We start from the raw sequence: 21,728 nt of genomic DNA, 5'->3' as shown, positions 1-21,728 counted from the left end.
TATTTGCCTGGTTTTGTCCATCCTTCTGTTAGACTGTCTCACAAATGAATTATGTTGAATATCTGTCAGCTGTTAAATTTAGGCCTATCTACACTATTAGATAATACCAATGTAGTTCAACCAATTACCAAGCAATTCTTAATTTTATTCAGTCTGTGGTGTAAAAAGGTCGCATTAGCAATTAAAGACAAAACACTTCAGCAAAACATGTTCAGGTGAAAGTGTCTCAATAATTTTTGGTCCCAAATTTTTATACATTTTACTGGTAGTCACTGTATGAAGAATTTGTGGGTATAATAAGTCACAGTACTGTATTTTGCAAGGCAAGTTTATTTATATAGCACATTTCATACACAATGGTAATTCAAAGTGCGTTACATAGAAGAAATTAAAATAATCAAAAGAAATCAGAATAATTAAAACAGTTTAGACTAAAAGATAAAATACAGAAATAATCAAAAGAAATCAGAATAATTAAAACATAAAATAAAATACAGTACAAACAGTCGGACGAACAGTGGTACAGTGCTCATTCAGTAAATGCACAGCGAAACAGATGTGTTTTGAGTTTGCAATCCTCACTTACATAAATGAACTATAGTGTCCTGCAACGACTAGTAAAAAAACATCAAAAATGATATCTGGTGTCTCTCTCTTCTCTCTGTCCAGAATGTGGTAATGCTGATGAGCGACTTTGTGGATTGGCTAATCCCAGACATTCCCAAGGACATTAGCGTTCAGATCCACAAGGAGAGGAACCTCATCGTTGAGTTGTTCATGAAGGAGGAGCGAGGAAAGAAGTACAGGAACACCATCGGTGACCCGAGTCCTCAAGCGCTGCGCTCGCGTCCCAGCTCACAGGCGTAGTCCGGCTGACCTCCAGAACAACTCACAACAAAACCATCAATGTCGGTCACATGACTGCCACCTCATCTGCGTACCATTTTCCTTCCGTGTGTTAACGAAACGCTCCGTTTAATCTTTTTCGATCAGCTTTATGCAGTCTGCAGGTTTGTTCGGAAAGAGGGCTCTAGGGTTTGAAGCGTTTTATCTGTTGACTGATGAATAGTCATGTAGTTTTGTGACACATTGCTGCTTCAGCATTTTATTTGAAAAAAAAAAAAACTATGCTTTTATAGGACTTTTAACATGAAATCGTAACGTTTATGTTTGGGATATTGATAGGATAGGACTCAATTAAAGTGCTTTTTAAAATATTTATTATTAGACATTTCATTCAGAATATTTCTGCCCGAGTGAGTTAGCAATTATCAATATCACGCTGTTTCCTACTAAGAAGTAGTTCTGCTCTGCCTTAGTTATGAATGTTTCTGTTTAGGCTTTAGCGTCTATCAAATATAGACATAAAACACTACTAATAAATCAAAGTTACTACAATCCTCACTTGGTCTTTTTTAGTATTCTCTGCGATTTTGACAGAATGCCGACGGATTTTTCCGGCAGCATGCGAGTGCTTGGTTTTTAGGTCGTGCATCTGATAATGCTGTTAGTAAAGGGTTCGCTGCATAGAAACACATGACGTTCAAGAGGCCTTAATATTCACGGAAATGCGCTGCATTTATAAATATTAAATCGTATGGACAGAGTTTTGTGTCTTCCTGTCTGAATGTTTTCTCTCTCTTGTCTTTGATTGAATGGCAAAGATGATGGAACCGATATATATTGGTACAATATGTTGCATGTGTCGTCCATTCAAACTAATTATGTGTGTCTAAAAGCGTGATAAATAAAAGAGTGGTTCGAATTGAATTGAATATAATATAAATATAAAATATGAATCCAGTCTTAAGACATACTATACTCTGTTTGTTTTGACATATGTCTGTTTTTTTCCTCACATACTTTTATTTTTTATATCCATGTATCTCCAAAAAGGCTTTGGAACCCTAACCTTTTATTAATAAATGTAAAATGTAAACCTCTTTTTAGACTGTTACATCATCCACATACTGTTTACCTCTGTGAAAATGTCTTTTGTGTCGTCATGGAGTTTCAGTGTCTCAAACTGCTAACGGGAAGTTACGACTGTACTTTATGCTTTTGAACTGTTTCTAAAATAAATATGTCATATACATTTGGTACGTACACGTTTATTGAATCTTTTGCTGACTGGAAGGCCAGTTACATGCTGTTGCTTGGAAAAAGAAACTTGTTAAATTAAAAAATATATTTTTATTTTTGTTGCCTGCTACTCTCTTTTAGGAAGGAAGGATGAGCAATAAAATAGGAAATTGGTTATGGGAAGCCTTTTTTACTCTTATTCCCAAGATATGAATCTTGATATCAACTATTAAATTTAAAAAAATTGTTTATTGATATAAAAAATTATGATTGAAATTTGTATTGTATTTCTGATATTTGAAATTGGAATTTCAACCAGTAAGTAATCAGTTCAACAATTGAATTTTAATGGCAGCCTGGTGATATATAACAAGTGAAAATGCATACGGAACACATAATATTAAAGCCTACATAAAATTATAATATAGAGAATTTGTTTTTCTGTGAGTGATTTAATATCATATATTTAATAGGCCTATTTTTCTGCGTTATTGTTAATATCATGATTTAACATTTTTGATAGTGAAAATGTAATTCCTAATATCAAAAATTAGCATTTTAACTAGAGAAAAGCGAATTGTTAATATCAAGAATTCAAATCCTGGGAATGAATAAAAGTAAAAAAGGCTTGCCATAAGTACCTAGCCTAACTTAGGCAACTTCAAATTCAGTGCCCTTTCTTGAAGTGTGATTCATTTTGGGAATCGATTCTTTTGGATCAGAAAATGACATCAGCTGAATCATCACTCAACAGTTTTTAAGCAAGTCTCGCATGAATCTCTTAGGCGGAAATAAAGCTTTTAAGAAAATACTTATTTTATAAAAAAAAACTATTCTGTTTCGTTTGTGTGTTGGCCATGCAATTATAGGCTATCCAGTGATATATTACATTCTTTTCTCTCGGTTCAGTCCAAATGAACTTGTTCGACAGCTCATGGTCTTGGTCAGTTCTGAATTTAGTCAGGAATTATTACAATGACTTATTTCAGAATTAACCCTTTAATGAGTCAAAGAGATTTTGACTCGAGAATCGCTCGGACTCATTCAAATTCATGAACGAAGTCGATCGATATTACAAAAATCCTCCTCGAAAGAACAATTCGTTCAAGAGTCGGACACCGCAAGTAGCGTTCAAACGATTCATTTACACACACACAAACACACACAAAAGACTCAAGATTCAAAAGAACGAATCGTGTGTATGTGATGCAAGTTACCTATAAAGTGACGTGCGTTATCTCGTTTCTGGTTTCCAGCTGAATAACTAAAGCTCTGGAGTTGTGTGGATTTAAGGGATTTTCACACCCGAGTGGTGAAAGTGAAAGAGTGAGCGTCAGATGAAGCGTTCGGGCGTCATGCGGTAGCGCGTTGTACCTTGTGTTAGCGTTCAAACCATAGACTGTAAAGGTTCAAACACACCGATCATGGACGCGCGCGGCTTTAGAGCGATGTTACTAGATATATCCAATAAACTTTCCGAGGAGAATGTGAAGAGTTTAAAGTTTTTGTGCACAGACATCGGGAAGAAACGGCTGGAGAAAATCAACAAGGGAATTGAACTTTTCGAGTGCTTGATCGAAAGAGCTGAAATTGGGCCCAATAACACGGACCTTTTGCGAAACCTTCTGAAAGGCATCGATCAGACACTTCTTCTCGAAATATTAGAGGATTATGAGACACAAGCGACCAGAAGCCCCGCTGATGGACTGGACGAGAAAGAGCGAGGTTTGGAGGTTTTTACTGAACTCTTGCTATGATTGTAACACTGTTCTCTGACTGTAAAGCGTGGTAGTTAGTCAGGATACTTTTGTTTAACTCTCTAAATTCCTCTTATTTAAAGTGAAACGACGCTTAAGGGCAGACTGGGGTGTAATTTCAATTATATTTCTATGTATTTGATCGTTTCGTTCCACTGATGTTTACTCTCGCGGCTTCCGTATTCTCGCTAGTGTGCGAAACGCAAACTCGTGGCAAGCCGATTTAACATTCATTTTAAAACAAATACTTCCTCATAGGCGAAGTTCCACTTTTGTGTTTGTGTGTTTACCATCGTGCAATAGAAGAATGAAACGGTCAAACATATTTATTGTTAAATAAAAAATTGAATTAAATAATCAATTTAAGGGAATAAATAAGGATGGTAAAAAAAAAGCTCTAGGTCAAATTGTAGTTGTGACGTCGGCTATTCAAATTTGCAAATACTATTTTATCTTATAAATGTGCACACTTTGAGTCTTATTTGTAAATTCATCATTTGCCTCAGCGGTATAAACATTTAAATCTGCCTAAAAATGTAACTTTTAAAACTTGTCATCCTAATGACAAACAGCTTTACTGATTCTGCACCAACATTATGAGATAATACAAATAAAATATGAATTCTATATATTTTTTCATAACTCAGACAAAATCATTGGCTCTGGTCCATGTAGTTATCTTTTAGTAGTTCTACTTTACTATACGCACTATAACATAATCCAATAACTTGTATCTTTTTCACTGATAACTATTAGATTAGAATAGTACATATTTTGACAGTTCCATTACTTGTAATTGCTTGTATTTTCAGTGTAGTTGTTCATTATGTGAGGATTTAGGATGTTGGTTGAAAGTGGGGATACACGATAATGGATTTTTGCCAGTATTTTTCAAATCTTATTTCTTTTTTCAGGCCATCATGAACCGCTAAACGCCTTCACTTGTGCAATACACAACACTATTTATGCTCATATTTATTCAGCATACCTATTCACATTCCCTTGCATTTGTAAACAACATACCTGTACATACATATATTGCCTATTTTTGAAAGCGGTGTATTGTTTATCACAGATTACTAAATTGTATATATAAAACTATTATTTTTATTTTTACGTAATGTAAGCCATAGCTTCTGACCAATAAATAAAATGCTTTATAACATCAATTACTGCTTTATTAAAATACAGAAGTAACTTAGTTTTTTGTTTATCACGGTATATTATACGTTATATTATCGGCAAGGCATTTCAGCATAATTATTTCATATCAGCTTGATGCCGATCATTAAATTTTAAGCCTTTATAATATATAAATATATATATATATATATTTTTTTTTTAATATCGTGCATATCGATGCATAGAATATGCGTTTTTCTATGGCCAATATAATGAACAGGTTTGGAATAATGCTGTTAAATATATAATACAATTTACAGTCATTAAACTTATAAAGGCTACATCTAAATTATCAACAGGATCAAAACTTGTGGCACAGAAACTAATACTTTCTGTCGCCTGACTGACAGTCCATACATTTTTTGCAAGTAAAAGCCTTTTAGTGTCATACTAAAAATCTGGCCCTCCAGGTCATGGTTCTTCATGTTATTTTTCTGTGAAATTAATGATTTTTATTAAAGTAAATATTCGGCTGCATTTACACTGGAGGTCTTGATGCGTTATTCCAATTTGTTTGCTATATCTGATTTTTATTTTTTATTCATCCATTTTCTTTTAACCTTCATTTCAGAGTCACACTCAGGACCTTCGGGTCCAAATGGGCCGGAAGGGTGGGATTCATATTTATTAAAAGAAAATCATCAAATTTTTTTTTTTACTTGTTTTTTATAATATTTTTTCTTTTCTTTTTTGGTGTTTTGAGAATTTTATGATTTATAATTAATATTTATGCAATAAATATGACCCATTTCCCCCCAGTTTCCCCCCCATTGAATATAATAGAAAATTATAAATAAATAAAATATATTTTTTTATTTTTTTAAAGCGGTATTTCGTTTTAGAGTCAAGCCTAGACCTCATGAAAGCAATTTTTGAAATGAGATGGATGCCATCTGGTGGACAAACTGAGCATTTTAAATATGCAAAACACATAGGTAATCTGAATTTATTAGTTTATGTATAAAAGTGTGTGTGTGTGTGGATGTGTCTGTTTTGCACTCTTGATGTTTTATAGATTCACCCCTTCACTGTTGTGTGCTTTTTTTCTGGATCGTGGCTGATTTGTAGATTCTACGCACAAAAAAACTTGGTATTTTCACATTTTTGCCAATTTGACATTCATTTCCTATGCGGGTCAATTTGGACCCGAAGGTCCTGAGTGTGACAATTTTTTTTACAACCACTTAGATTATTCAAATCATGTCCCCAATTTTTTTGGGTGTTCATATACCAAGTACCAAAAAAGTCACCAAATTTCAGACCATTCCGATGAAGCTATGATTTAAAAAAAAAAAAAATGTTAAATGCGTCGGGTCCATTTGGGCCAAAGGACCCCAAGGTGACCCATATCACACACACACACACACACACACACACACAAAATACTATACACTTTCCAAAACAACCCAGTTTAGACATACTGCCCCGGAAAAGCTTAGGCCGAACGCATCAATCATATCAAGTGTGATCTGTCAGGCTATTATTGAACATTTATTTATACATCTGTCAATCATCATTCAATATGCTTATTTAACCCAGCCGTTATTTTGAAATCGAAAGCGAGGCTCCGGTGGGAAGAACCCCGGAAGTAAAGATAAACAACAATGCCTTGGACTGACGAATCCCTGAAGCTGCTGCCGAGATTTACACTATTGGATGTTAATACCCGATATAGGATATATAGATATAGTTCGTTCCTGCTTGTTTTTTTACTTTCTGAAGAAAAAAAAAAATTATAAATGAATTTCACTGTATATAGTCTAAAGTATGAAAGAAATGTATGTACATTTTTAGAATAACTAATTTCTGCATTAAACACAATACGCCATTGCATTCGCGACTCTCCTATGATTAAAAGCGACACTTCCGGTTTTCTTCCCACCGGAGGCGATATTTTTTTTCACAGGATGGTAGGGGAAGACTCATGAATATTCATTAGGGAACTCATGCCTGATTGGTCTGATGACCTACCCCCTAACCCCACCCCTAAACCTACCCGTCACTGGGGGTCTGATGACCTACCCCTAACCCCGCCCCTAAACCTACCAGTCACAGGGGTTAAGACCAATCAGGGATGAGTTCCCTAATGAATATTCATGAGTCTTCCCCTACCATCCTGTGAAAAAAAATATCGCCCACCGGAGCCCCGCTTTCGATTTCAAAATAACGGCTGCGTGAAATAAGCGTATTGCATTATATGTTTTATGTTGAGATTGTTTCTGTGTCTCTTTTTAGAGAAAATAAACACTGCAACTGAAATAATGGTTGAACACCTGGGCAAAAAGTGGCTTCAGGTTGGAAGAAAACTGGGACTTCAACACACTCAGCTGGAAGGAATCCAGGAGAAACACAGCCGTGATCTCGAGGAACAGGTCCGGGAACTCCTCCGACTGTGGATGAGGATCCGGAGAGAGAACGCAAGGGTGGAGGAGCTCATCCGAGCTCTCCGAGACTGCAAACAGAACCTCACCGCTGACCTCGTGGAGAAAAAGCTCACAGAGCTTTAAATCTTAAATCATAAAACCTTAAATCATCACTCCTGTTTCCGGAAGCACTTCTATTATAAAGGGAGAGAGCTTAATGTGAATTTCTTTTTAAAGTGCAAATGAACTTTATTAAATTGAATCTTCTTGAATCCATTTTTGGTGGGCATTAGTTAAATGAAACGATTAGGTAATATATGTTACATATACAATGATTATATTGCAGAAAATGAAATCTATTGAATAATGTCTTATCAGTAACATTGTTTTCATTCACACTTGGGAAGCATCTGGATTCAGCAGGTTTTTACAGAAAACTCTGAAAACAACACTGATCTTGTATTTACAGATTTAAAAGAATTTGTATTTAAAATAATCTAGTTATGTGACAATTGAATAAAGGGACTGTGATGTATGATTGAATAATGCACTTCATAGAGAGTATCTATCTAACAGTCTGTTATATGATCAGAGCACATTTTGAGCCATGCAGTCTTGATAATAAAGGCTTTTTATTGGTATTCATGGTTCCTTTAACATCCGTTAGCCCTAAAGGTTCTTAATAGTGGAAAAAGGTTCTGTTCTTTTAAAAATTCTTCTCTGAAAGGTTCTTTTTGGAACCCACAAATTGTTCTTGGAACCTTTATTTTCAAGAGTGTAACTTGTTTTCATTCTATACTTTACAGTATAGAAATGCTTGAATCTATTATAATAACCATGTTTCTTCCATTTGCAGTAATGATCGGATTAAGATATTGTACGAAATGTCTGCAAAGTGAAGTTCAGTTCTCAGAATCACTCTCACACAGACATGTTCAACATGTTTCAGCAAGTCGTCCCCTGACGTGTGTTTTCAGCTCCAGAAGAAATCTTCCTGGAGATTATAATGTATTATTTTGAGTCATCTCTCTTTGCCTCACACCGGTTGTATAGGTTGAGTTTGGGCCAGGGCTGTATTTCCCAAAAGCATTGCAAACCTGAGTAGATCGTTGAGCATTGGTGCTAATGGAACACACTACACAACTTTTGAATTCTGAACAGATTTTAAGACACTTGGCATTATGCATTTTCTGACTTTGTAAATGGTTACGGAGAAAAAGTGGGCGGAATAAACGAAAGACCCGGTATACTTCAGTCGAAATCGAAGAATGAACTGGTGTGACGTCATATTGAACATCATCAGGCTCCGCCTTCTTTGAGATGGAAATCACCTCCGCTTCATTCAATTCTTCTCAGTCATATCATCAGACGTTCAGGAGTAAAAACATGAATCAAACATGACTCACACAGAAACATGCGTATTGTTACTAGGAGAAGCATGATGAAAATGTTTGATGTCCTACGACTGACAGAAAAAAACACGGAGTCTGTCTGTGCCCATCCTAAACTGACTGCAGTTTTCACTGAAATCTGTCAATGCCTGACTTAAGGAAACCAGCGTCGACGACTCCGAGTCAGAAGTCATGTAGTGTATTCCAGCGTTTAGGTTCACAATGCTATGGGAACACAGCCCAGTCGAGCTCAAACTTTAACTTTAAACATTATGTTCAGATAACCGTCAGTTCTGATGTTGCTTTTTACTCATATGAGCCACATGTTGAAGTGTGAACAGACCGCCTTCCTAAATGTGCTCATGCTAATCTCTAATCATTTCCAGAATTACAGTACATTTAATAATACACCTGTCATTCTTTGTCTATTTTGATATACTTTAGATTAAAATGTCTTTGCCTGTTTAAAGAGTTGGTACTTTAAATGTTTACTAAAGTTCTTTTTTTTTGTATCACCATCCACATTTTTGTTTGGCAATTCACTTTTCCTGTAAAAATGTCATGAAATGGAGTAGAATTGCAATTGACATGCAATAAAAACAGCATGTATAATAAAAAAAAAAAAGTAACAAAAAGCAAAATTGTTATATGCAGTAACACTGCAGGAGTCTGCTTGAAATGACAACTATCCAACAACTCGTACAGTGTGTTAATAACTGGGAAAATATGTTAACCTGAAAACTAATTTCAATATACATGAGAAAAAAAATCATAATCCTGAGGCGAACTTAATCGGGAAATCTTCATTTTTGGGTGAATATTCCTTTATTTACTAACCTCAAGGCCATCCAAGATACATTATGACTTTCTTTCCTTATCCGAAGTGAAATTACATTTTCAAGGAAAAAAATCCAGGATTTTTCTCCATCGAATGATGCATAGTTAATTTTTGATGATCCAAAAATCCATATTTAAGGAACTTCGAACGGCTCCACACGACCCCAGCCGATGAATAAGGGCCTTCTATAACGGAACGCCATTTTCAGGAATATGAATAACTATATAATGCACATTTTTTAACTCCAAATGCTCAGCTCTTCAAAACACATCAACAAGACGGTTCAGAAGTTGAATTATACTATATATACATTTTTTTTTCTTCTGAAAATGCCTGAATGTTTCGCTAGAGAAGACTCTTTTGTCAGCTGGGGTTGTGTGGAGCCTTTAGAAGTTATGGATTTTGAACCGTAAAGAACGGCCAAAGTTGAACATCATTCACTCGCACTGGATGGAAAAACAATCCGTTAAAGTTTTTCTCTAAAAACTTAATTTCTCTTCGGCTGAGGAAACAAATTCATACTCGTATCCATCTTGAAATGCCTTGGGGAGAGAAAATCATCAGGGAATATTCATTTTTGGGTGAAATATTAACCAGGTTAACTTTAAACAATAGTGTAAAACTTCACTTAATGTTTAAGAAGCATCACAGCCACTATACAAAGATCAGAATCTCAAGTTTATTTGATTTTTTTTTTTTGATTTTACATTGATTAGTATTGGCTGTTACAGTAGTTTGATGTAAAACCATATTTATTGGAGGCAGAGCGTGTGGAAATGGGCATATTTCTCATGACCGCTTACACACAAAAACACACACACACACACGAAGCCTCGAGGTTTTGCCCTCTCTGATACTTTATATCATTTAACAACAGAAACATTCTTGCGCTCCAAGTAAAAACAAAAAGATGAATTAAAAAAGTAAAACGATCCCACGGACTAGAATCTCAAGATTCTAAGAGCATCCGCCCAGTGATACTTTGCATATTATAAATCCATATATCTTTGTGAAAACGTAAATATGCAATGAAGAATCCTTCACTTCTGAACTACAGGCAAAGAAACGTTCAGTTTAACTATAACAATCTAAACAGATCATACAAAATATATCAACACACTAACACGCTTCTGAACATAAAGAACGTCCGCGAAGATTTGATCGAATACTTGAAATGATTCTGATACGTATCTGAAGATGTGAAATGCTAAAATAATAAGAGGACTGCGATGATGAAAGGTTGATCTTCCAAAACAGTCCAACAGTGGCGATACACACGTGAAGAAAAGGGTGGCAGATTTCCCTCCGGACAGCAAATGTGTTCATTCAGCCGGTCTGCATTAATAGCAGTGTTGTGAATGTCTCTGGCATTGAATAATAAAGGCACTGATCTTTCATGAAGCCTGAGGACAGAGGGGGACTAACTATTCTCAAAGTCCTCTAGTGTGTCAGCAAAAATCAAAACTCAAACACTGAACTCGCTCCTCTAATGTTCTGGCGTGTCGTGGCATTCGCTCCATCATGGGTTGCGTGGCAGTTTGGTGTTTCGGTGTGACTCGACCACGTGACTGCCTCAGATAGGGTGTGTGTCTGTCCCAGATAGGTGTGTGTGTGTGTGCTCTCAGGATGAGAGGTCTTGGACGTAGTTTGCAGGATAGAGACCTGTCTCTCCGCTGGACAGCTGTCCTTTACACCAGCCCTGCTCGTCCTCCTCTCCCAGCTTCATTAACTCTTCACCTGCACACATAAACACACACACACACACACACACACATCTCATAACACCACTCCTTCAGGCACTATATCTGCGTCCACACCAGTGGAAGACATCGTTCTGTTTATTCTGACGCTTTAAATGCTCCTGCTCTTTGACAGCCAATCAGAATCCATCCCGATTTAATGTTTTTATCGTTCATCGGCTGGAAAATTTATTGTAATGATATTATTTCTCTGTGCGGTTACCGTTATAGTTCAACTGTGGACTATTCTTTTATATTTAGATTTCTTTTTAAACTATATCTTTATTGTAGTGCTGTGCAACTATTAATCGTGATTAATCGCATCCAAAATAAAAGTTTGTGTTTACATAATATATGTGTGTGTACTGTGTATAATTATTTTGTATATATAAAAATACACATGCATGTATACATTTAAGAAAAATGTGTTAATTTATATTATAGATAAATATTTTGTAAATAACAAATTTTTCTTAAACATATACATGCATGTGTGTGTATTTATATATACAAAATAGATATACAGTACACACATATATTGTGTAAACAAACTTTTATTTTGGATGCGATTAATCACGATTAATAGTTGCACAGCACTACTTTATAGTTATCATCCTTGGTGTGACAAGGTATAACGTAAAATTGATATTTAATTGTATGCTCATGCTCAGTATTTTTACATTCATCTGACACATTTAAAAATCACTAATGCTTTAATAAATTAAGTTTCATATTCAGCATATTTAAAAAAGGAAATTTAATCCATATTTTAAATATAGATTATTTTTATTATTAGCTGAATATCATTGAACGATAGTGTACATTTTTTAATATGGTATTTAATATTGTACACTAGCATAAAAAAAAAAATCAATACTTTTATCCAGAAAGGAAGCATTAAATTGATCAAAATTAACAGTGGAGACATTTATAATTTTACAACAGATTTCCATTTCAAATAAATGCAGATCTTTTGAAGAATCCTGACAAATTGCGGTTTCTGCCGTTTACAAAAATCACTGTTTCCATAAAAATATGAAGCAGCATAAACTGTTTTCAACATTGATAAGAAGTGTTAGAATGATTTCTGAAGGATCATGTGACACTGAAAACTGGAGTAATGATGATGAAAATATAAACTAATCTGTTTATTATTTTTCCAATTCCTCCCATCTCATTTTTTCCTCCATGTCCCTTTAGGGGCTCCCTAGAATTCTTTAAATTGTATTAATATTTTACAGTTGTAACTGTATTTTTGATCACATGGTGAGCAGAAGAAACTTTTGAACAATAGTACACATAATGTGTTTCGGTATTTGTATTGTATTTATCTTTTTTTCTTTACACAAAACATGGAATTGGGGAATTAACATTTATGGGTTTACACAAAAATAATTACTAGTTTATTGGTATTAGACTGGACAGAATATCAGTATCAGTGTACCCATAATTATCCCTTCAACAGAATGGCTTCACACTGAGTTGTGCAGGACTAAGTGAAGTGAAGTCTTACAGAGTTAACACAGTGTTTCGCAAGCGCTGCGATGATCTCACTTTTGGTTTGCACACCCTTGTGCCTGTGCGGACACGTCAAGCATGAAACCGGGCTCCAGGCTCAATCTCTCTCTATTAAAATATTAAAAGTAAATGTGTCTGAAATATTCTAGTGTGTACGCGAGGAACTTCAACTGCCTCAAACCTTTTCTTTACGAATATAAAACTGTGTGTGCACTCCTGTAAAAGAGGCTAAATGTTTTTTTTCCCATATGACGCATCAGTCATGGTCACACACCGGCTGAACACCCTCTGGCTCCGCCTACTACAGTAGCCACGCCCCAAACTCTCATCCTGCTACAGTAGCCACGCCCCAAACTCTCATCCTGCTACAGTAGCCACGCCCCAAACTCAACTTGCTACACTAGCCACGACCCAAACTCAACCTGCTACCGTAGCCACGCCCCAAACTCTCATCCTGCTACAGTAGCCACGCCCCAAACTCTCAACCTGCTACAGTAGCCATGCCTCAAACTCAACCTGCTACACTAGCCACGACCCAAACTCAACCTGCTACACTAGCCACGCCCCAAACTCAACCTGCTACACTAGCCACGCCCCAAACTCAACCTGCAACAGTAGCTACTCCCCAAACTAAACCTGCAACAGTAGCTACTCCCCAAACTCAACCTGCTACACTAGCCACGCCCCAAACTCAACCTGCTACACTAGCCACGCCCCAAACTCAACCTGCTACAGTAGCCACGCCCCAAACTCTCATCCTGCTACACTAGCCACGCCCCAAACTCAACCTGCTACACTAGCCACGCCCCAAACTCAACCTGCTACACTAGCCACGACCCAAACTCAACCTGCAACAGTAGCTACTCCCCAAACTCAACCTGCTACACTAGCCACGACCCAAACTCAACCTGCAACAGTAGCTACTCCCCAAACCTGCAACAGTAGCTACTCCCCAAACTCAACCCGCTACACTAGCCACGACCCAAACTCAACCTGCAACAGTAGCCACGCCCCAAACTCAACCTGCAACAGTAGCTACTCCCCAAACTCAACCTGCTACACTAGCCACGACCCAAACTCAACCTGCTACACTAGCCACGACCCAAACTCAACCTGCTACACTAGCCACGACCCAAACTCAACCTGCAACAGTAGCTACTCCCCAAACTCAACCTGCTACACTAGCCACGACCCAAACTCAACCTGCAACAGTAGCTACTCCCCAAACTCAACCCGCTACACAAGCCACGACCCAAACTCAACCTGCAACAGTAGCTACTCCCCAAACTCAACCCGCTACACTAGCCACGACCTAAACTCAACCTGCTACAGTAGCCACGACCCAAACTCAACCTGCTACACTAGCCACGACCTAAACTCAACCTGCAACAGTAGCTACTCCCCAAACTCAACCTGCTACACTAGCCACGACCCAAACTCAACCTGCAACAGTAGCCACGCCCCAAACTCAACCTGCAACAGTAGCTACTCCCCAAACTCAACCCGCTACACTAGCCACGACCCAAACTCAACCTGCTACACTAGCCACGACCTAAACTCAACCTGCTACAGTAGCCACGCCCCAAACTCAACCTGCTACACTAGCCACGACCCAAACTCAACCTGCTACAGTAGCCACGACCCAAACTCAACCTGCTACAGTAGCCACGCCCCAAACTCAACCTGCTACACTAGCCACGACCCAAACCCAACCTGCTACACTAGCCACGACCTAAACTCAACCTGCAACAGTAGCTACTCCCCAAACTCAACCTGCTACACTAGCCACGACCCAAACTCAACCTGAAACAGTAGCCACGTCCCAAACTCTCCGCCTGCAACAGTAACCATGCCCCAAACTCTCCACCTGCAACAGTAGCCACGCCCCAAACTCAACCTGCTACACTAGCCACGACCCAAACTCAACCTGCTACACTAGCCACGACCCAAACTCAACCTGCTACACTAGCCACGACCCAAACTCAACCTGCTACAGTAGCCACGACCCAAACTCAACCTGCTACACTAGCCACGACCCAAACTCAACCTGCAACACTAGCCACGACCCAAACTCAACCTGCAACAGTAGCTACTCCCCAAACTCAACCCGCTACACTAGCCACGACCCAAACTCAACCCGCTACACTAGCCACGACCCAAACTCAACCTGCTACACTAGCCACGACCCAAACTCAACCTGCTACACTAGCCACGACCCAAACTCAACCTGCTACACTAGCCACGACCCAAACTCAACCTGCTACACTAGCCACGACCCAAACTCAACCTGCTACACTAGCCACGACCCAAACTCAACCTGCTACAGTAGCCACGACCTGCTACACTAGCCACGCCCCAAACTCAACCTGCTACACTAGCCACGACCCAAACTCAACCTGCTACAGTAGCCACGACCCAAACTCAACCAGCTACACTAGCCACGACCCAAACTCAACCCGCTACACTAGCCACGACCCAAACTCAACCCGCTACACTAGCCACGACCCAAACTCAACCTGCTACAGTAGCCACGACCCAAACTCAACCTGCTACACTAGCCACGACCCAAACTCAACCTGCAACACCAGCCACGACCCAAACTCAACCTGCTACACTAGCCACGACCCAAACTCAACCTGCTACAGTAGCCACGACCCAAACTCAACCTGCTACACTAGCCACGACCCAAACTCAACCTGCAACACTAGCCACGACCCAAACTCAACCTGCAACAGTAGCTACTCCCCAAACTCAACCCGCTACACTAGCCACGACCCAAACTCAACCCGCTACACTAGCCACGACCCAAACTCAACCTGCTACACTAGCCACGACCCAAACTCAACCTGCTACACTAGCCACGACCCAAACTCAACCTGCTACACTAGCCACGACCCAAACTCAACCTGCTACACTAGCCACGACCCAAACTCAACCTGCTACACTAGCCACGACCCAAACTCAACCTGCTACAGTAGCCACGACCCAAACTCAACCTGCTACACTAGCCACGACCCAAACTCAACCCGCTACACTAGCCACGACCCAAACTCAACCGGCTACACTAGCCACGACCCAAACTCAACCTGCTACAGTAGCCACGACCCAAACTCAACCTGCTACACTAGCCACGACCCAAACTCAACCTGCTACACTAGCCACGACCCAAACTCAACCTGCTACACTAGCCACGACCCAAACTCAACCTGCAACACCAGCCACGACCCAAACTCAACCTGCTACAGTAGCCACGCCCAAATTCAACCTGCTACACCCCAAAATTTACATTGACAGATTGGTGTGGACCCCTCTCAATCTAGAATCACTTTCCAGCTCAATGTTTTGATGGTGCCTGGGAGCCTAACTTTTTACACTTTTAGGGGGGGGATAAACCCATGAATGGCATTTTAATAGTAGTCAATAAACAATCTGGGTTAAGAGAATGTATTTAACAAAAAAAACCTTCAGTAAATGACCAGCAGGTGTCACTCTTGGCTTGTCTATTATTGCATATAGTCTAAGAGCTGCTGTCTGGCATAATGAATTATGGCAGTTTCAAGAGTAACAGGGCTAATAAATGACCATAATGAGTCCATTTAGCTCTATATGATATTTAACACAGACATGCAGATTAAAAAAAAATGTCAATGTAGATTCTGCTCTTCTAGCAAACAAAACCAAATGTGATGTTACATTATCCTTGTGCTGTGAAGATTTGATTAACCCTCTTTCTGCATTACTAATGTGTCTGCTTTAAAGCTTCCTGCGGCGTAGAATCCCACAAATCTAGCCAGAAGACCAAATAAATTTAGCATTATAGTCAGTCTTGTCTCCTAAGCTGGATCTAAATGGCCTTCAGCCAATCAGAGGGGAGGATTGATGCCATTTAGTGACTTTTGGGAAGCCTGTGAATTATTCACGACATGCAGGGATCAGCAGATCAGACTATTGATTTATTAGGAAAGTCCATAGATCAGCATCTGATGTGAACTTTGAAACTTTCGAAAAACTGGGGAATGTTAAAAACAAGGTAGAATTTTTTTTTTTTTTGTGAATTAGGTCCCCTTTTCCAATGGAAACAAACATTACTCTTGTGTTGTTAACAGCTTTTAGGGTATTCACACTTGGTTCTCTTGGTCCGAACCAAAAAAGAAAAGTGTGCGTTCACACTTGGCATGTTTGGTTGGATTAAAACAAACTCTGATGTGATTGCTCTGTAAGTGCGGATCATTTAAATAAGTGTGAACCATCCGAACCCTCGTGTGCACCAAACGAGCGGACCGAGACGCTGAATAGGAGTCTCGGTCCATTTTCAAACAAACTCTGGTGCGGTTCGACTGAAATATGAACAAAACACAGACCAAAGACATCTAAACGAACCAAAAACAGGACATGATGTCACAAGATGCGACCCTAAGGACAGTGTGCTCAAGCATACCGTTTTTTTTCTCATCACAGTCACGATGTTGCCAATCACAGTTCGGTTCAGGCATCAGAACCGCATCTCCTCGCTGCAGATCTTCGTTTTGTTTGTGTGACGGAGGGATTCCTGCAGCTGTTTTGACTCCTTTACACATTTTATAAGCTCTTAACGAGTGCATTTATCCCAGCACACAGCATAATTTTGGATGTTCAGGTAAGTTTCGTCGCAAAATATTCGTTATAAAAGCAGACCAATCAGGCTGTGAACATACCTCTATGCCTTTAGGTTTGGTCTCTTTATGCCTGGCTCACACTACAGGAGTTTTAAAATCCTAACCGATTTTGAAATCTGGTTGCACCTCACACTTAAGGAGAATCTTTGCAGATTTTCTTCCCTCAAATCTTAAACATGCTCACACTACAAGATTTGACAATCGCGGCGCATCACACACTACACAATGTTATTAAGATTATCGTGCCAGAGGAAGCGCCTTGATATGATTCCACCGTGATCACGTGATGTCACGCAACAGATTGTAAGCAGAAAAGTGGATGTAAACTAAATATCTGTCCTTCATATCAAGTCATATTCGTGAAAAGGTTGCCTTGACCAAGGAAAGCAAAATCTTAAAAAAAAAATCATCCTTTTAACATTTAAGGATATTTCTAATGAATGGCGTCAGCTCTGGTCAATACAATGAATCAATGAATTGATCTCTATGAAGTGACGCATCAGCTTCAGCATTACCCATGCGCCAGAGTGATGCTCAGCTGAGCCTTATATTAAAGTGGAGCTCAAAGTTAAAATTAAATAAATAAATTAACAGCTTGTTTCATTACATCTTAGAATGAATCCGATTTTTTTTTACATTTCCGTTGAATGAACAGTTTAATGACTCACTCAAAGGCAGTGCCTTGCCGCTGTCTAGTGTCGTAACAGTGTAACTGCACTGAGTGACGGCCTGTCTATAACACGCAGAGACGAGCGACGATACGGGTGAAATATCAGCAGAAAGCCTATCGTTAGGTGAGATTCGAGGATCGGATTATTGTCAGGTTTATGTTCTGTTATTATATTATGTGGACCCTTATTTTGACATCTTCTGTTTATTCCACTTTTTTTTAGTTTCGGTTTCATTTCTGAACATATATGCCTGCTGACAACAGGGAACACTTATTTATTTAGCAATAAATTATAATACCGCATATCACGCTGTTGAGTCACTCAAAATTACCTCAATGGAAATTCCTTCACCACCGTCCTACTTGTTTTTTATTGGCTATTGTGACAGTAGGCCTACTGACGTAATCACAATCTTGCTCATCCCGATAAATATCAAACATGTTTGATATGATCAGGGCGAGTCCGATTTGTGTGAGAGCAGATCGGGAGGTGCAAGATTCGATCCGTGAACGCCTCACATTACCAGATAATCTGAGCCGAACATCGTAACCGATCGAGGTCCTCAACAAGATATTTTCTCCGATTCTCGGGAGGGGGAAATCGGGCATAAATCGGCCTAAAACTCCTGTAGTGTGAGCCAGGCATTAGGTTCAGTGTTAAAAATGCCAATGTGTACGCTATGCGAACCAGAACAAATTTTCTTTTTTTTGGTTCGTTGGGTCCGGACCCCAATCGAACCGAATTACATTTGAACACCCTTAGAGACGCATCTTTTCAGCAGTCTCGGTCCGCTTGTTTAGTGGAACAGGGTTCAGATGGCAGCGTACACACTTATTCAAATGATACACACTAACAGAGCAATCACACCAGAGTTTGTTTTAATCCAACCAAAAATGCCAATGTAAACACACACTAAGTGTAATGGTAAAACTTTACAACAAGGGTCCACCTATCATTTTTTAACTACATTAGTTAACATGAACAATGAAAAAATACTTCTAAAGCATTTACTAATCTTATTTTATTTATTAATTTCCTAATACAGAATTAAAATCAGTTGTGAGCTGACATGAACAAAAAAAAGTTGTATTTTCATTTTCCAATCAGTTGTATTTTTATTAACTAACTTTAACAAAGATGAACAAATACTGTAACATAAAGCAATACATTTGTAGTTTATATTAATGCCTTATTGTAAAGTGTTACCAGCATAACAACTCATATCAGCTTAATATAAGCGTTTAAAAGTGATTTGTTTTGCTGCTGAAGTTTTGTAAAAATTGAAGCACAGCCGTATTGAAAATGGGTACATTTGTGTTATGTGTCAGTTCACTAGTTCCAAAGCAGTTTCATGGGTTTTGTCTAAATGTGAGGAAGCCGTCTCAAATAAACCCATGTAACGTGCCGACTTATTTTTTAATCACGCACATGCGCGCATTGACAAACCCCATTTCATTCGGTTCTTTACGCAATGCCTTTTGAAATAACATTGAAAGAGCACAGAAAAGGGGTTTGATCGATGAATCCACAAGCCACAGCCAGCCGTTCCATGTGTGTGTGTATGTTGATGTGTGTGTCATTAATAAGCATTAGTAGGGATTAATACCTGCTTTAAAGCTCAGCTCATCAGCCTCCTGCCCTGTGTAATCATACAGCGCTCTAACACGAACCCCGGCTACCTTCTCCTCCTCCACCCCGTTGGCTGCAATGTATTTTTTGGGGCTCTCGTCATCAGACCAGTCCGAGGAGTAGTCTTTACCCGCCCTGTGTGGACAGCAGAGGAATTACAAATCTCCACACTTTCATGGAGGAATCATTTTAATAGAAGCTGGAAGATTTGACGCAGGTAATCAGGTGATCTGTGATAGTTAGTTTAGCTGAAAACATTTGAAATGTTAATACAAATCTCAAATCTATTGAAGGAATTATACTTATCTGTGGCATGCCATGGATTATCATAGAAACTAAATTTCAGTATGTCCCTCAGTTTGCAAAAACTAAACATCACATTTACAGTAATTAATGTACAATAATGCATGTACATTTCGTTTTTTTGCACTAGGCTACAGTAAGTGCGTACTGTATGCAAGCAGACAGATTTTTAAGCCCAAAGTATAGACCTGCTTAATTTTTTACACGTGTGTGTGAGATGCAATTTTCGCATTTACTGTATGCATGCAGCCCGATTTTCCTAACCACACATAGTACGCGCAGGTTGCACACGCCCACTGAATAATTTGTTAGTCCACAAGGTGGCAACAGTGCTCCTGGACCATTCATTCATTCATTCATAAGTAGTCGAAGAAAATAACAGGAAGAGACAGGAACGCGTGTGCAAGTAATCCGGACACTGAGTGCACTGGAAGGGCAGCCACTTTTGCATAGTTTGTGCTTGTCGTTTAATAATCATTTGAAACTTGGCAAACTGGCAGCTCCAGTAGTAATGAAAAGATTTATCTTGAACTCTGTCATGAAAACTAGCAATAAACCTTAATTAATAATCAGTTAAAAAGGAATTTATACCTGTATGATATTACACTGTAGCAACATTGAACAAGCCAGTTTGGAAAAAGGATGTATGGATGATTTGGCTGCAGCGCAGGAATTTATTCAGCACGACCCTCACAGTGCATTATGGGTATTCTCTAGCCGTGGAGTGTACATTAGTTGTATACTTGTTATTGCAGTGCATTATGGGATTGAATTAGTGCACTTGATAATGTCAACTATGGTTTCAGACACCACAACAAATGGTCCCCTCAAATAGTGCCCTACAGTATTTATAGGGTATAGGGGGCGATTTCAAACACAGCCAACAATAGCCATGTTTCCATGCTAAAATATCGTAAAAATAAAACCTTGATAAAAAAATGCCAAGATGTGAATAATTTCTAAAAATGTGCATGAAAACCTTCGCTGGATGGAAGCGGTGCTTTGTTCGCAAATGTTTTATGTGATATTCCAATTTTGAATTTGTGCACAAGTTAAATTCACAACTTTGGATGGAAACAGCTATTGGTGGGAGATGAGAGATAGTGAGGAGGTTAAAAAGTAGATGCATTTGTAGATACTTTATTTGTAACAACTCTAGCCAAAAATATTATTAAGATGTGTACATGAGAGTTTTTTCACGCATGTGTACACATACATATTGTTGTCACATGGAATATACTTTGAAAGGCTATGCATACAACACAAACAAAAACAAAAGTAGTATACTTTGGGCTTTACTCCGTACGCTCAGCTCGCACGTGATATTTCTGTGTAAACTGTCTGTAATCCACGTGTAACAGTTTTGTGAAAATACTTTCAAAACAGTGTCAACAAAGTTTATCTCGGTAAAATGTCTTGCTCCATAGATGCTGTTGATAGAGCTTAACCTGTATTGAACCCCGAACATTCCTGTTTCACTTAAATAAAATTGAGGAATAAGGATGCATATTGATTTTCACAAAGGGATCTGCAAAGAGCAAATAAAAATTGTAACTGTTAAAACCTTGATTTAGGCAATTTTTTAGCTGGGAACCAACAT

At 38.6% G+C, this 21,728-nt stretch overlaps 3 protein-coding genes across 12 annotated transcripts in view; 2 read left to right on the top strand and 1 right to left on the bottom strand.

The window, feature by feature from the left end:
* ano1a (anoctamin 1, calcium activated chloride channel a) overlaps positions 1 to 2,095 on the top strand; it is a 60,739-nt gene extending 58,644 nt beyond the window's left edge. For all 3 annotated transcript variants that reach the window (XM_077201718.1, XM_077201719.1, XM_077201717.1), the window contains one exon: positions 670 to 2,095. In XM_077201718.1, the coding sequence (XP_077057833.1) occupies positions 670 to 867 (198 nt within the window). In that variant the 3' untranslated portion in view covers positions 868 to 2,095. The remainder of the gene's footprint in view (positions 1 to 669) is intronic.
* A 1,029-nt stretch (positions 2,096 to 3,124) lies between these two features.
* Positions 3,125 to 9,410, top strand: fadd (Fas (tnfrsf6)-associated via death domain). Its single transcript, XM_077201747.1, has 2 exons — positions 3,125 to 3,807; positions 7,257 to 9,410. Exons 1-2 carry the CDS (start codon positions 3,507 to 3,509, stop codon positions 7,526 to 7,528), a joined length of 573 nt encoding a protein of 190 aa, XP_077057862.1. The 5' UTR covers positions 3,125 to 3,506; the 3' UTR covers positions 7,529 to 9,410.
* An 862-nt stretch (positions 9,411 to 10,272) lies between these two features.
* pacsin3 (protein kinase C and casein kinase substrate in neurons 3) overlaps positions 10,273 to 21,728 on the bottom strand; it is a 56,516-nt gene continuing 45,060 nt past the window's right edge. For 6 of the 8 annotated variants that reach the window (XM_077201736.1, XM_077201734.1, XM_077201740.1 and 3 more), the window contains 2 exons: positions 19,803 to 19,960; positions 10,273 to 11,350 (listed from right to left, as the gene is read on the bottom strand). In XM_077201736.1, coding sequence (XP_077057851.1) covers positions 11,235 to 11,350; positions 19,803 to 19,960 — 274 coding nt within the window. In that variant the 3' untranslated portion in view covers positions 10,273 to 11,234. The remainder of the gene's footprint in view (positions 11,351 to 19,802; positions 19,961 to 21,728) is intronic. The other 2 variants (XM_077201741.1, XM_077201742.1) reach the window with 1 other exon arrangement.

Source organism: Siphateles boraxobius, unplaced genomic scaffold (genome assembly GCF_051911475.1).
Source record: "Siphateles boraxobius isolate OS27281-9 unplaced genomic scaffold, OSU_SipBor_1 48, whole genome shotgun sequence".
In the NCBI taxonomy this organism is placed as follows: domain Eukaryota; kingdom Metazoa; phylum Chordata; class Actinopteri; order Cypriniformes; family Leuciscidae; genus Siphateles; species Siphateles boraxobius.
This window is presented reverse-complemented; position numbering and strand designations above follow the sequence as displayed.